The sequence below is a fragment of the Phyllopteryx taeniolatus genome, chromosome 1 (assembly GCF_024500385.1).
Source record: "Phyllopteryx taeniolatus isolate TA_2022b chromosome 1, UOR_Ptae_1.2, whole genome shotgun sequence".
Classification (NCBI taxonomy): Eukaryota; Metazoa; Chordata; class Actinopteri; order Syngnathiformes; family Syngnathidae; genus Phyllopteryx; species Phyllopteryx taeniolatus.
The window spans coordinates 36,261,875-36,277,667 of record NC_084502.1 but is presented as its reverse complement, the minus strand read 5'-3'; the positions used below and the strand labels follow the sequence as shown (position 1 = coordinate 36,277,667).

Below are 15,793 nucleotides of genomic sequence, written 5' to 3'. Positions count from 1 at the left end.
AGACTATGACTTCTGCATTAGGGGCTGTTGCTTCCATCCAACGTAACCACGAGTGACCTTTGACTCTAGTTCACCAATCAAAGGGCACACATGACCGCACACAATGTCTTCTACTGGGCTTCGCAGGCATAGATATGAACACTAGATACGCCAGGCCGGCTAATACGTGCCTATATGACAGCCATGTTGGGAAGATTGTCGTTCCCATTCAAGATAACGGTGCACAACTGTTTACATTTCAGATGACGAAAAACAACTGCATGCATTGTTGTATTTGTCTGGAACTTTTTGCACAAACGTGGGATATTCCAACCCCCTTCTAACTTGAGAAAACACATTAACCCTATTTTATGGTCGTAAGTAACTGTATAACATGCATCGTTTGGGGTACGTGCTAATCTTGCTCACACGCATGCATGCACGCACGCACTCAAGTATGCACGCACACAGCAATATCAAAATTTGCACATTCACTTTTGATTTAGTTATTTTTATTTTATTTTACATTCATGCTCTTGTGACGAAAATACATCAGAAGTTACTCACCATTTACTCAGTGAGTGTTTTTTTTATTGGTTACTTTTCTTACTCTTACTCAGGTAATTTTTTTGGAGGACTACTTTTTACTTTTATTGAGTAATATTATTTTCAAACAACAGTACTCTTACTTGAGTACAATATTTGGCTACTCTACCTACCTCTGGTCACGACCTGGCGACAGGAAAATATGGGTCTCCAACAGTTGAGAGCCACGTGTAGATCTACAGTCCTATGAGATAATACACATACATAGTATTCGCTTCCATGCCTTCAGTCACTGGGGTCTCCCTTTGCCATAGAAAATACACTGTACCACATACATCTTTCTATTGGTGCTTAACTTCATTTTGGTCATTTTTAGGGGAGGCACTTAAGCTGTCAAAAATTCAATATCGTTCACGTTGGTTTAACGGCTTCCAAAACAGTACATTTTGTTTGTTCAAATCAGCTAAGGGCGTATTATAAATATATCTTTAATTCAATTACAAGCAGGACATCTATCTTGAGACTAATTGAATTAATCAAGATCCCAAATTTGACAAGTTAATTTAATGCTTGAATGTTGATCATCGTCATCATCATTTGAGCCAAGCAGAATTAAAACTTGCACATGGGCTCGTATTGTTTGTATTTTTGGTTGAAATGCATTTGGTCCAATCTAAGTGTCACTTTGGTGCAGATCTCATGCTGCTAAGACTGTAAACAATCGAATAACCGTCAGAGATGAGAAGGAAGGAAGACAATACAATATGAACCTGCCCTTTTCTCCAAATTCACAAAATCACCTAGCATCGTCTTCTTTTAATGAAATTTTTTGTTCTGCTGGTTTTTCTTCTGTGCTTAGCAATGGTGACATGGCCTGTCACGGTCTACTGTTTTGAGGTCTGCAGCATTGTCTGTAAAACTAACCTATGTGATTTATTTCTTTCAAAGAATCAGAATGAACTCTATGGTGTTCAACAACATAGGCTAAAATGGGTTGTTTCTTTGCAGATTCTACACCCTATGCAGGGGTGTCGAACTTGTTGTCATCACAGGCCACACCAGTGAATCCGCATGCAGTAAATCTATAATCACTAGGGGTGTAACAGTATGCCAAAAATCACGGTTTGGTAAGTACAGTGGATATAAGAAGTCTACACACCCCTGTTCAAAAGCCAGGTTTTTGTGTTATCAAAAATTTGACCGAAATTAATCATTTCAAAACGTTTTCCATCATTAGTGTGACCTATGACCAGAACAACACAACATATTTTTTTTTCAAATCTTTTTGAGACAGGAAGTAAAAATAAACAACTGAGTTGCATGTGTTTAATGGGACTCAGCAAATACCTGCCACCAATTAAAGTGCCTTTAAATAAAACCAAATAAATCTCAGATGTACTAGTAGGCTTTTCCTGACATTTTTTGGGGTGGATTTTTTTTCGCAGATGTTTTTGTGGTAACACTGACCCTAATTTTGAACTGTTCAAACTGTAGTTTAACCTTGGTCTCATTGCACCAAATAATAATAATAATCTTCCTCACATGTGTAAAACTGTTTTATGGTCAGATGAAACCAAGTTTGAACTTTTTGGCCATATTTCCAAAAGACACAGCAGTCAAAGTTAGCACAAAACCTTCAGACTTCTGCTAGAAAGATTAAAAATTGTCAGGAAAAGCTTATAAAATTATAAAAAGGTGTGCATACTTGTGCAACCATATTATTTCAGTTGTTATTTTATTTCACCTCGAAAAGATTTTATAAAATTAATTTGAGTTGTACAGGATATACTGTAGGTCAGGTTAATGGTGGAAAAAGTTTTCAAATGATGTATCTTGGTATCATTGTTTTATATCACAAAAACCTGAAATTTTAACAGGGGTGTGTAATCTTTTTATATGTACGTACCTTAATTTTAAAGTCACGTTTCAGTCGCAATGCTTACAGTAGGGAAAGAATGCAAAACAAACTGCTTAGGTTTTTTGTAAACAGGTGCAGATTTAATGACATATCTTTTATTTTTATGAAAATGCAACATCAATAGTTTCTCTTCCTTTTAGGATATGAACGATGCAGACAACAGTAACAGTTTGAACAGTATCAATAAGGTGCCCTGTGATTGACTGGTGACCAGTCCAGGATATAGGCCACCTTTCACCTAAATTAATCCAGGATAGGCTCCACCTCACCCGTGACCCGGAACAGGATAAGCGGTATGGAAAATGAATAAACAGTCTCAATTATAATGCTATAAAAAGACCAAATTTTGGCATTCATTATTGCTTTGACTCCACCCAGAGGGAGAAGAGGTTGTTTAAATGGTGCTCATGACGGCACACCTACAGTGCTCTGAAAAAGTATTGGCTCCCTTCTCAAATTATTATTATTTTTTTGCATAGTTTCCCCACTTTGTTTAAGATCATCAAACAAACGTAAATAGACAAAAATAGCCCAAGTAAATATAAAATGCTGTTTTTAAATGGTGATTTTATTTATTAAGGGGGGGAAAAATCAAAGCTACCTGGCCTTGAGTGAAACTGTAAGGGCTCACTAAACCTAATAACTGGTTGGGCCACCCTTAACATCAACAACAGAAATTAAGCTTTTTATATAATTGGCAATGAGTCTTTCCCTTCCCTGTGGAGATATTTTGGCACACTCTTCCTTGCAGTATTGTTTTAATTCAGCCACACTGGAGGGTTTTTTAGTATGATTGGCCCTTTTAAGGTCATGCCACAGGATTTCAATTAGATTCAAGTCCAGACTTTGACTAGGCCACTCCAAAACCTTCATTTTTTTAAATTTATTTTTTATTTTTTTATTTTTGTATGCTATTCAGAAGTTGAGTTGCTAGTGTGTTTAGGATCATTGTCATGCTGCAGAACCCAAGTGCGCTTCAGCTTGAGGTCACGCCCTGATGACCGAACATTCTCCTTCAGGATTTTCTGGTAAAGAGCAGAATTCATGGTTCCATCAATCACAGCAAGTTGTCCAGGTCCTGAAGAAGCCAAGCAGCCCCAGACCATCACACTAAAACCACCATGTTTGACTGTTGGGATGGTGTTCTTTTTTTACATTTACGCGAGATTTAACGAGACACTCACCGTCCAAATGTTACATTTCCGTTTTGTCAGTCCGTAGAATATTCCCCCGAGAAGTCTTGGGAATCACTCAGATGTTTTTTTGTTTTGTTTTGTTTTTTTCCAAAAGTAAGACAAGCTTTTATGTTCTTTTTGGTCAATATTGTTTTGTTTTTTTGCCCAGTCTCTTCTAATTGTTGAGTCATGAACACTGACATTAACTGAGGCAAGGGAGGCATTCAGTTCTTCACATGTTGTCCTGGATTCCTTTGTGACCTTCTGGATGAGTCATTGCTGTGCTCGTAGTTGAAAGGTTCACCACAGTTCAATGATTTCTCCATTTATGGATAATGGCTCTCACCGTGGTTCACTGGAGTCCTAAAGCCTGGGAAATGGCTTTGGTAACCCTTTCCAGACTGATTTCAATTATTTTATTTCTCATCTGTTCTTGAATTTCTTTGGATCGTGGCATTTTGATGCAGCTTTTTGGGATCTTTTGGCTGCCTTTATTTTGTCAAACAGGTTCTATTTAAGTGATTTCTTGATTGAACAGGTCGAGCGATATCCAGGGTTGGTGGCGGTCAGTGAAAATGAACCCAGAAAAATGTGATTATCCACAGTTAATTCATGATTTAACAAGGGGGGCAATTACCTTTCCACACAGGGCCAGGTAGCCATTTTTTCTTAATAAAGAAAATGACCATTTAAAAACAGCATTTTAAGTTTACTTGGGTTACCCTTGTCTGATGTTCACAATTTTTGATTATCTTAAACATTAAAGTGGGGGACATTTTTTTAAATGTAAGAATTTAAGAAGGGGGGCAATACTTTTTCACAGCACTGTACAAGTGCCATCCTTTTACTAGATGCAATGATTGGAGTGATGTGAACTAATTATGCAGTGCCACTAGAGGTTTACTGTATAGGTTTCCCACATAGAACTTAGCCTAATTGAAAGACATAGATGCATAACATGGCATCGGCTGCTGCTTGAAAAGCAGAAACATAACTTGTGATATCTGAGCTGATATAGCAGTTTTTCTGACATTTACCCAGTTGTTTACCATTCGCCTGACTTCTGTGCAGGCAGCATGTAGAGACTGAAGAAATGACACTTTGCTACAATCTAAAGTAGTCATTGATCAGCTTGTGTAACAGTAAAATTTACTGTCTCCTCAAAATAACTCAACAAACAGCCATTAATGTCAAACCACTGGAAACAAATTTGAATAGACCCCTCAGTGAAAATGTTTAAGTTGGTGCCCGAAGTCAGCTGGGACAGGCTCCGGCCCCCTGCAACTCTCAACAGGATAAGCAGTATAGAAAATGGATGGATGATATCCATCGACAACTGATGAAAGGACAATAACATAACAGGTGAGGGAGGCTGCCAAAAGGCTTTCAGCATCATTAAAGAGCAGTAGGAATACAGTTTGTTTGACACAAAAAGAACACAGCACAACATCATAGCCAAGGAGATGGCCAGAATCATGGTTTTGAGTTTTAGTCAAGGTGATCGATATTGCAGTAGAACATCTACAAACCAACTGTCTTCAAGTTGTTCAATTCAGAAAAACACTCAAATGATGCAACTGAACTTAGAAAGCGCTTCAACATGATTAAGCTTTGTGTCACTGGTGTCTCGAAACCAATTTAACAGAGGCGTGTTAACTTTTTATATCCATTGTATCACATGATAGTAAGGAATGTTTTAGAACAAGTTCAGTCCCTCTCACAGAATGTTGAGTCATCTGATATGAGAATCAGATGAGATTTGAAAACGAATTTGCAAACAAGTGGAGAGAGGCCATCTCTCTGTGCTGTGGTCCTTCCTCCTCTCCTACAGCTAGACTATAATACCGAAGGTGTGCTAAAGTCCCCTTGCACAGGCAGGATGAACTCTTCACGGTGCCCTTCTGGGAGACCACTGCCATTAAAGGTAAGAGTTATTGTTTGTTTGCTAAATATAAATGTCAATAAGTAATTAGTATTTTGTAGTTGTCGGTAGTGATGGCGTGCATTTAGACAATATAGATCTGTTTTTTGTGCACTTTCAACTTAGAATTGAATGTGACAATATCATTATCAATGAAAAGTGCTTGAACTCAAGGTTGAACTATTAGATTATCGTGTGTAAACCAAAAAATGAAATCCCAAAACTTGACACTAAATTTAAACATCTGAATGTTTAAAGGGCATAAATGTAATCAATGCGTTGTCTTTTTGCTCTAAAATCTTTACAAATTGTTGACTATGGTCTAATATTGACTTATCTAGGAGTCACTGTGTTATTTATACTCATGCAAAAGTTTAAAGTCATGCAAACAATCCAAAGATTAGGGAATCCTTAGAATCCTTGTCATTTAGTTGATATACTACTTTAATAGTATTCATTAAGATTGTTAATGTCATTGGTGGACGTATTCTCACTGGCACTTTGTATTTGCACATATACTGGAAGTGCATGCACTAATATGGTACCCCATGTGCATGTAGGATAATTTGGGTTCAGTTGTGTTTTTACATGAAAATAACCATTAGTCTGTTGTGCAGTTTAAGATTCCCCAAATTTTCAACTGCAATTTTACAAATTATAAAGACAGCACAAATAATGTGGGATTCATAGTACTGAAATATCATTCATGCAACGTCCAAAACACTATTGCTAAATACTATTATTATGAGACAGGATCACCACTGGTTTAGATCCCACTCAGAGAAAACTGGTTTCATTTCAACACATTTTCCTCTTGTACTCAGGTGTTGTGCATGTTCTACTCAACCATGTGCCTGGTCAGCGGGCCTATCTGCTCAGAGGCAGCCAAGCTTCGCTGTGGCTCGGAACTTCTCAATGACCTCCTGTTTGTGTGTGGTGATCGTGGGCTCTACTTAGGTACGTGCGTCTTCATGGTTTGTGTTGCATAGTTGATACTGAATACTTTCTCGGGGACTGTTTTGAAATGGTGTGGAGTTTTGCTATTTATGGACCAATGTGTTTGTTATTTACATAGAACCATGCCTAAAACGCGTTCACTATCTGCTAACATTGTGGCACATTTTTGATGCACGTCTACAAACACCTGATGAAGTCTTGTTTGCACATCGAGTATTTCATACCTTTTTTTGAGACAATGGGGTGAGGTGTAAATATGATAGGACTCTCTCGTGTCACTCTTTTTCCGCACATTGTGTTTATGATTGCAATACTAAAGAGGATAACAACAATATAGTTATCATGTTAGAGCAGGGGTGTCAAAGTCATTGTAGTTCAGGAGCCACATGGAGCCTAATATGAAGTCAAAGGGGCCGAAAAAGGTACTGAAAAATATAGCATTGCACTTCAAAATTAAATCAACTTCTGAAGACCCAGAAATCATTACCATTCTATTTTCTACATGAACATAATTCTCAAAATTATCCACCACCACAATGGACACAGTTTTTTTTTCCACTTTCAAATTCATCCTTCTGGGTGCCTTGTACCCCTTCGCGTGCCAGTTTTAGCCGAAAGGCTGTATGTTTGACTCCCCTCTGTCAGAGCATTCTTTGATGGTTTACATAGCAATAATCTGCACAGGTATGTAAGGTCTTCGCAGCGAGTTAAAAGGCACAATTCATTTTAGTGTTTGTGTGTCGGGTTTTACATAATAGTGCCTCAAGGTGTATTTACTTACTGGATTTTCAATGTTGAGTACGTATTTAATCGTATCCCTTGTTAATTGCACACGTGCATACTGGAAGCCACCCGCGGGCCCTTTCACCTGATTACCTTTCTCCTGTTCTGACCGAGGCCGCTGTCTCCATCTGGTATCAAAAGTGGTAGCAACACTTCAAATGGGAGCATACCCACCAGAACACAGTGGCACATTGTGTGATAGCATTATTGTTGCAGCACTTGCTATCTGAGAGCAGCTTTGTTTTCATAGAAAGGTACAGGGAAAAAAAGAGAGAGAGAACAGTGCTGGCTCACACTAACAGTGCCTGGACAGCATTAACCCGACTATACGGCCTATTTAAATTGGACTATGTTTTTGGTTGCTTGTTGAATATTTAATTCAGTCCATTTTGCATGTTAATGAACATTATAACAAGGCAAGGCAAATTTATTTCTATCGCGCATTTCATACACAAGGTACTGTAACTCAATGTGCTTTACATGGTAAATGGACTGCACTTATATGGCGCTTTATCGACACTATCACAGTGCCCAAAGCGCTTTACAAAGCCTCACATTTCCCATTCACACACACACACACACACACACACATTCATACACTAATGGGCGGGTGCTGCCACACAAGGCACTGCCAGCCCCACTGGGAGAAAATTAGGGTTCCGTGCCTTGCCCAAAGGATACTTCGACATGCGGACAGTCGGAGTCGGGATTCGAACCAGCTACCCTTCGGTCACTGGACTTACCTACTGAGCCAGAGCCGCCCCATGATTACATGATTAAAAGCATTTAAAACAAAGAGCAGAAAGACATTTACAATACAGAAAATTAAGATAGCTTACTGAAATGACTAAACTTTATCATATCGGAGGGGATGATTAATCAATAAAATAATGTCACCACGTCTCAATCCTTTTCTTGCTAATTACTTGGATGAGGGTGATCATTTTGCCTTGGCATTGTCCTGTTCAGGATATTGAGTTACGATAGGAACACAGCTATGCATGTAAACCAAGCCAATATCTTGCACCACAAAGATATTTAACTGTGCTGCTTTGATTGTGCTACTCACGACTACCTCTAAATGAGTCCAGTTCAATAAGACAACAACGACTCCAATGATATTGATGCCATGTAGCATTCAAAACAGGATTGTATCTTTCTTATGAAAGGTAAAGGTACCTGGTCTGGTTATGGTTCTCGACCCAGAGGGAAGGGGATCGTGGACAAATGCTGCCGGTCAAATGGCTGTGACCTTTATCATCTGGAGATGTACTGTGCTAAGGCAGAGAAGCAACAACAGGCTACAGCGTGGCCAAGCACAAGCACAGAACCCCTCACCACAAGACAAACAGATGTGGTAAGAACTGCATTTATTGACTGTAAAAACATGCTTAACAAGACAACATTCTGAGGTTTGGGGTTTGCATATTTTGAGGTTTTTTTTGAGTTTGCATATTCTCCCAGTGCTTTTGTAGGTTTTCTCAGGTACTCGGGCTTCCTCACATATTCCTAAACCATGTACATTAGGCCCACCGCACACTGAGCAACGCGGCTGAGGGCGACTGAACTGGACAATCGCAAACAAATGACACTCGGCGACTTACACCCTCATACTTGGCAATTGATCCTAGCGCACATATCAACTTGCTGCAACAGAAAAAATGCGACTCCTGGTGTCCTTATTGTCTAACAAAATTTTGAGGCTCCACATATTTTATTGAACCACAAACAACATGGCGTGATTGTCAAAGTAGAAGCCGATTATTGTAATAATACAAAGAGAGAGTGTGGAGTGTGGATATTTTAGTGGCTGTTGGCAACGATAGCCACATTCATTGACTGCGCTTGTGCGTTTTCGGTGACAGAGACACTCCATGCCTGACTTATACATCCATCCATCCATTTTCCATACCGCTTACCCTCATTAGGGTCGCGGGCGTGCTGGAGCCTATCCCAGCCGAGAGGCGGGGTACACCCTGAACTGGTCGTTCTCCCCGTGCCTGCGTGGGTTTTCTCCGGGTACTCCCGTTTCCTTCCACATCCCAAAAAGATGCATGGTAGCTTAACTGAAGACTCTAAATTTCCCGTAGGTGTGAATGTGAGTGTGAATGGTTGTTTGTTTGTATCTGTGCCCTGCGATTAGTGCAGCGTGTAACCCGCCTCTCACCATGAGTCAGCTGGGATAAGCCCGCGACCCTAGTGAGGATAAGCGGTACTGAAAATGGATGGATGGATGGATGGATGGATGAAGATGTACCACATTGTGTGAGGCTAATAAAGAAACAAAAGTAAAATCCCGGCCCCGCCCGTGTGGAGTTTGCATGTTCTCCCCGTGCCTGGGTGGGTTTTCTACAAGCACTCCGGTTTCCTCCCACATCCCAAAAACATGCGTGGTAGGTTGAATGAAGACTCTAAATTGCCCGTAGGTGTGAATGTGAGTGCGAATGGTTGTTTGTTTCTATGTGCCCTGCGATTGGCTGGCGACCGGTTCAGGGTTTACCCTGCCTCTCGCCTGAAGATAACTGGGATAGGCTTCAGCACGCCCGCGACCCTAGTGAGGAGAAGCGATACAGAAAATGGATGGATGGAAGTAAATTTTACAGTGACCTCCATTATTATTGTGAGGCATTTCTTGAATAATCTTTAATCAGAATGTTGGTGTGTCTCACCTGTCATAGGTTAATCGATACATTTAGAAACTGTGAATCTTTCACTCGTTAAGCAAATGTCTGAATGCACTCTGTTTATTTGAAACTTTGTTGTAGCAAAGAAAGTAAAAGGATGATGATTTACACTCACTGATCAAAACCCTCCCACTAAATAGGTGGGCAAAACACATCTTAATGACGTCTGTATGTTGAAATGGTCATGTTGATGGAAGATAATCATTTACTAGATAAAAGAATGTAAATAAATGCATGTAGCAAATAATACTGATACTGAACCATAACAAGTCAGTGCCAACCCATCAAATCAGTTCAGGTCAAACAAAGAACCAAGGTCATCTGATGCAGAGAAGCCACTGCTTGCCAAGTCCTTGAAACGCTTTGCTTTTGCTTATCGTTGTCTTCCAGGCCTATCAGTTCCAAGCAGTATTTCAGAAAAGACTTTTGCAGCACCTGGGGCCACCCAACACTCCAAAGAGAGAGGCTTATAGGAACAAAACAAAACGTTCATTCCCAAAGAAAACGACATCACGCAGAAAGATGAACCGACAGAACACAACAAGTGAGGCCCCCTCGATGGCCATCCTTTTAATCGGATGACCTCTTCAAATGGGGTTCTTTCACCCTTTGAGTGAGACCGTCTCATGGACCCTCCTTGTAGGACTGGCCTGACTCTCACCAGTGGATGGTTCTTGTACTTTTGGGAAAATGCTGACGTTGGTTTCATATTTTCATACTTAAGTTACTAATAATTACTTCAACTGAATGAGTGTTAAATGCAGTAAAGCACTAACAAATAACTTTTGCCATACTGAAGCTGCATATTAAGTGTCTCCTCAACTCAGGCTGCAGAGTTCAACCTTTTTTATGGGCGCAATTGTACGATCAAAGATATTCTACTAATTACAGTTGGAAACCTTCCATGGGAATTACAGAGAATTTATGCAAATAAACAGGAACTAACTAGGAATTTGCAAAATTAAGGTTGGCTCTGTAGGGAGCTTGAATATAGTTGGGGGCCTATATTTCTTCTTTTTTTTTTTTTTTTTTTTTTTTGCATAATCCTGACTAAAACAACTATATTTCAAAACGTACAGTGGTACCATGAATTCTGTCTGCTACATTTAACCTGTTTTCCCCTTTTATTTCCAGTTAATTCTCTTAATGCCCATAAAAGGTTTACAATTTGGAATATTTTCAAACTTTGCCCAGTGTAAATTCCCATGGAAATTTAACAGAAACTTTCCAGAATGTTTTCACCCGTTTGAATCCCTACTGCTAATAGCTACAGCAATATGTTGTGCAAACTTTGCCGACACCTGCCACATTTTAGTGGCCCTACATGGTCTTTGGCTTCTTGTATTTATTGTGGGTATAGTTGTCATTAGTTTGCTAATATTATGTTATGAATACTTCTCCAGCTGCTGGTCTATTTGTATTCAAATCCTTTACTGTTTATTTATGGCACTTTTACAGTATAGCTGTCTTTCAAATAAGTTGCATTTGTTTATTATTATTACATGCACTTTGATAACATTTTCTTATTTGTAAATGATCTCATGTTTTTATCTTATTGTATTGTGTGTATGGAGCCATTTCTTCTCTATTTAGTAGACCCTATCATATGTTATTATCTGTGTAATATTTAAAAGGATTATTTATTTCTCTAAGACAACATACAGTACGACTGTTCAGATTGAAATATGTTAAAGTTGGTTATGTATTGATCTAAGAATGAATAGCTGGATGAAAACATGATTGAGAGATTTGTTTTTCAACAACTTCCAGCATTACAGATTATGGTTTTTACTTCACTGCCAATTCATAACAATATATTGTTTACCATAACTTGACCTTATGTTTTGACATTGAGCCTCAGTGACACGGAAAACAGCTGATCATTTTATAACAAGACTGAAGTTATCTAGTGCCTTCCCAACTGTTGAGAAGGCCATTGCAGCAAAGAACCTAATAGGGCTTGCAAAATTACAGAATTGCGATTCCCTTTTCTGTATTTAAAGGTAAATGAGTTGCAGTCGAGATTCAGCCTCTATAGCAACTCACGGTAAGAACTTTCCGGACCTAAGAAAGGAGTGTTGCATGGACAAGATTCCATCACAGTTCAGATCAAACAAGTTTGAATCTTGGCTCCAGCCATCCTGTATGGAGTCGGCATGTTCTATATAGGTATATCTATATTCCAAAAATGTGCACATTAGGTTCATTAAAGACTTAGAATTTTCCATACGTGTGAATGTGAGTGTGAATAGTTGTTTACCTACAGTATAGGTCATCAATGCAATTAACAGTAGAAATCCCAAGTTGCATTGAAAAAAAGAAGTTGGCAGTAGGAGATTTTATAGACCTAAAGAAAGCATTTGATACTTTAAACAACGACATGTTACTTCAAAAGTTGGAAAAAAATAGTTGTTGAACTGTGTAAAATGCTACTTGAGAGACAGACAACAGATTGTGCAGCTAGGGGACTACACATCACTATGTCGTAATACAACTGTGGGGGTGCCACAGGGTTCAGTATTAGGTCGTAAATTGTTTATTTTATATCTCATATAAATTATATATGTATGGTATTGAAAACATTAAAGTTTGTTTTATTTAAATCTGCAGCAAATTTTGGAGGAGGTCACATCAGAAATGACTCCACTAAACATTGGTTTAGCTTAAATATATTATCACTAAATTTAAGCTGAATTAAACTCTTGCTGTTTGGAAACCGTAACGTAGAGCAACCAGCTGAGTTGATGATTGGCAATGTCAATATTGAACGAGTACACGAAAGCACATTTTTGGGGCGTGATGTTAGACCACAAAATCTGCTGGAAACTGCACATAATTATCTCTGTTCGAAACTGACAAAGAGCATCGCTGTTCTAGAGAAAGAAAAACACATGCTTGACTACAAATCATAGCACATTTTGCATTTGTCAGTTATACTACCATATCTAAATTATTGTGTGGAAGTGTCGGGAAACAGTTACCAAAGCAACTTGCAACCATTGTACATACTGCAAAACTGATCATGCGCATGGTGGGCTTTAGGGAACATACGAACACATTGTTTTTAAGGTCACATGCATTGATATTTTTAGATCTGGTCAAATTCAAGACTGCAATAATCACATTTAAAGCAAGAACTAATTCACTTCTGCGCAACATTCAAATAAATGTTTTGTGACAGGGAAGGAAGGGGCTTATGAGTTAAGAGACAAAAGTTCAAAGTTTGAAAAAAAAAAACAACAACAAAAAGGTTAATGTATTTCTGTGTCTGGGGTGGAGTTGTGGAATTGGCTGGGTGGTGAGTTGAAACAATTGGGGAAGCATTTGTGGAGCAAATAATTGTCAAGAATGGAATATCGTTTTAAGTCACTGATGCACTCGCCTGACTTTGGTGCAGGCAGCGTGGGTTCAGTTCCCACTCAGTGACGGAGCAAATGGTTGTCCGTGCCTATATGTGCCCTGCGACTGTCTGGCGACCAGTTCAGGGTGTAGTCCACCTTTTGCCCGAAGTCAGCAGAGATAGACTCCAGCGCCCCGTGACCCTAACCAGGATAAGCGGTGTTGAAAATGGATGGATGGAATAACTTTTTAAGGGGAGGGATATATACATTTTACTCCCTCCTACTCCTTTTTGAACACTGCTACTTTCAAAAATGTGTTTTGTCTATCTAATTTGGTATTTTGTCTATAAAATAAACTACTTCATTCATTCATATGTGCCCTGCAATTGCCTGGTGACCATTCCAGGCTGTACGCCACCTCTCGCCCAAAGTACTTGTAAGTTGGGATAGATAACCCGTGACCCCAATGAAGACAGTTAGCATAGAAAATTGATGTCAGCATTCAACCCATACAACAAGGCATAAGAAGGGAGTGTTGGAATTGCACAGACAAGAGTTTCCATAAAACTCCACAGCTACACTTCAAATAAATAACTGAGGAGTATATTGCATTTGGACAGCATGCAACACAAAGGTTGAATCCGCAAAGTTAACTGTGAGCCATGCCATCTTTTACGGCAAAACCAAACAAAATCATAACACATACTGTAAAGGTGACCCCTCCATGTAAGAGATTAGAAACATGGAATAGGAAACTTTAGGCATATCTACTCGGTGCAATTCCTAAAGTGGTGTGATATGCATCACAATAACCTGTCAACGATATAAGAATGTAGAATCTTCAGCTACTTTCACTAACTATAGCTACAATGAGCGTTACATGCCTAAACTCAGGATTGTAAAACTGCTTCACAGTTTATGGGATTTGGGATATGAATCTCAGTTGCAAAGGTTTTCCGTTAGTACTCCAGCTTCCCCCCACATTTTAAAAACACGCATGTGTTACGTTCGTTAATTTGAGGACTAAATATTTCATAAGTAGTCCATAGCTCATCCGCTACAAGGCATGCACTATAGAAAATGAATGGATGGATGCATACTCAGAATTATGAAAAATTATACCAAGAGAAAGAGAGGTTCCAAGGCTGCCTAAGGTCAGTTCTCTGTGCAACCATCCCTGGCCTTGTCTTGAGAGGCATTCAAAATGAAGTTGTCTCCTGCCTTCTCTCTCAAGGTCACAAATGGTGTCGGTGTTTAATAATGTAAAGTTGAATGCCCCTAAAATTGTACTATTTGCAGTTTAAGCAAAATGTGTGTCAGAATAAGATGGTGCATATTCATTTCTATCCATTTTCAAGGCCTATCTGTGTATCATGTCTTGTGCTCTGTCAACATTTTAAAAGTGCACAAACTTTGATCTAACTGCTTGGTTCAGAGGTTTAGAGGTAATATCATGGAACAACATCAACTGTATGTATGTACAAGAATTAGAAGACGGACTTATCATGCACGTCTAAAACATTCATAAGCAGGGCTTGTGTGTGATCAGATTTAAATTTAGGATTAGAAAAACCTCTGTTCAGACAAGAAAGTGTTTCTGGCCTCCTAAGTCCACGATAAAAGAAACAGACGTTTACTGCTGGTTTGTGAAAGCCACACGGGAGCTCTGTTGCTTGCATCAAGACAGACAATGTTATTTGCCTCTGTAAATATGGCTGCTCCATTTCATTTGTATGCAAATTACAAATGACATTCTGAATGTACACGTAACATCTACTGTATATACAGTATATGTCATGTCTATGCAATGGAAAAATTCCTCCATTGTTCTTGACATCTTACTGTATAGTCTCATCGTCATCAGCCTGGCAGCATGATGGGAGTGGTAGACATTCTCTCCTCACATCAGTTCCATTCAACTTTGAATCTCACTTAGGGCGTTCTGTGGATTCAGCTAGGCTGGGTTGATAATGAGGCGAAACACCAGTGTATATGCTGCGCCAAACGGACCTTTTTTAGACTGCGCCGCTTGACGATGGCAGTAGAGTGACACGGGCAGAGATGACTGACGATGTCAAAAAGAAGTAGATAGCAAACTACACTAAAAACGACAGACTAGAGCGCATATATGCATGCGAGTATGTATGTATGTTAGCATTACATTAAGCAGACTTATGTTAGGTTAATGATAATGGCAGTTGTGCTAGGTGAAAAGTGCTTTGAATGAACATTTATGACAAATAAATAGCTTGAAGAAAGATGCACGTTCAGGGGCAGCAGACTTAACACGTGGACACAGTGCCACAGCAAAATATCCACACCAAAAATAATATGTCATGCTTTTGCATGATGTGTGTGTTCACGTTAGATCTGATTAGCGATCCGAATGCTTCGATGTGTGACACCCACCCATTCTCAACACCGCTTATCCTGGTTTGCGTTGGAGGGCGCTGGAGCCTATCCCAGCTGACTTCGGGCAAAGGGCGTGC

The 15,793-nt window shown here is 39.3% G+C and overlaps 1 protein-coding gene across 1 annotated transcript; it reads left to right on the top strand.

Annotated features, from left to right (window-relative positions):
• igf3 (insulin-like growth factor 3) lies at window positions 1–12,188 on the top strand. The gene is made up of 4 exons (XM_061792585.1): window positions 1–5,542; window positions 6,364–6,496; window positions 8,449–8,636; window positions 10,354–12,188. Exons 1-4 carry the CDS (start codon window positions 5,498–5,500, stop codon window positions 10,543–10,545), a joined length of 558 nt encoding a protein of 185 aa, XP_061648569.1. The 5' UTR covers window positions 1–5,497; the 3' UTR covers window positions 10,546–12,188.
• Window positions 12,189–15,793: the final 3,605 nt, after the last annotated feature.

What these genes read in the sequence shown, in the direction of transcription:
- igf3 (XM_061792585.1), top strand. Translation starts at nt 5,498, where the DNA reads ATGAACTCTTCACGGTGCCCTTCTGGGAGACCACTGCCATTAAAG. An exon ending in GGAGACCACTGCCATTAAAG is followed by an intron (nt 5,543 to 6,363) that starts GTAAGAGTTATT and finishes TCTTGTACTCAG; the next exon opens with GTGTTGTGCATGTTCTACTC. An exon ending in CCACAAGACAAACAGATGTG is followed by an intron (nt 8,637 to 10,353) that starts GTAAGAACTGCA and finishes GTTGTCTTCCAG; the next exon opens with GCCTATCAGTTCCAAGCAGT.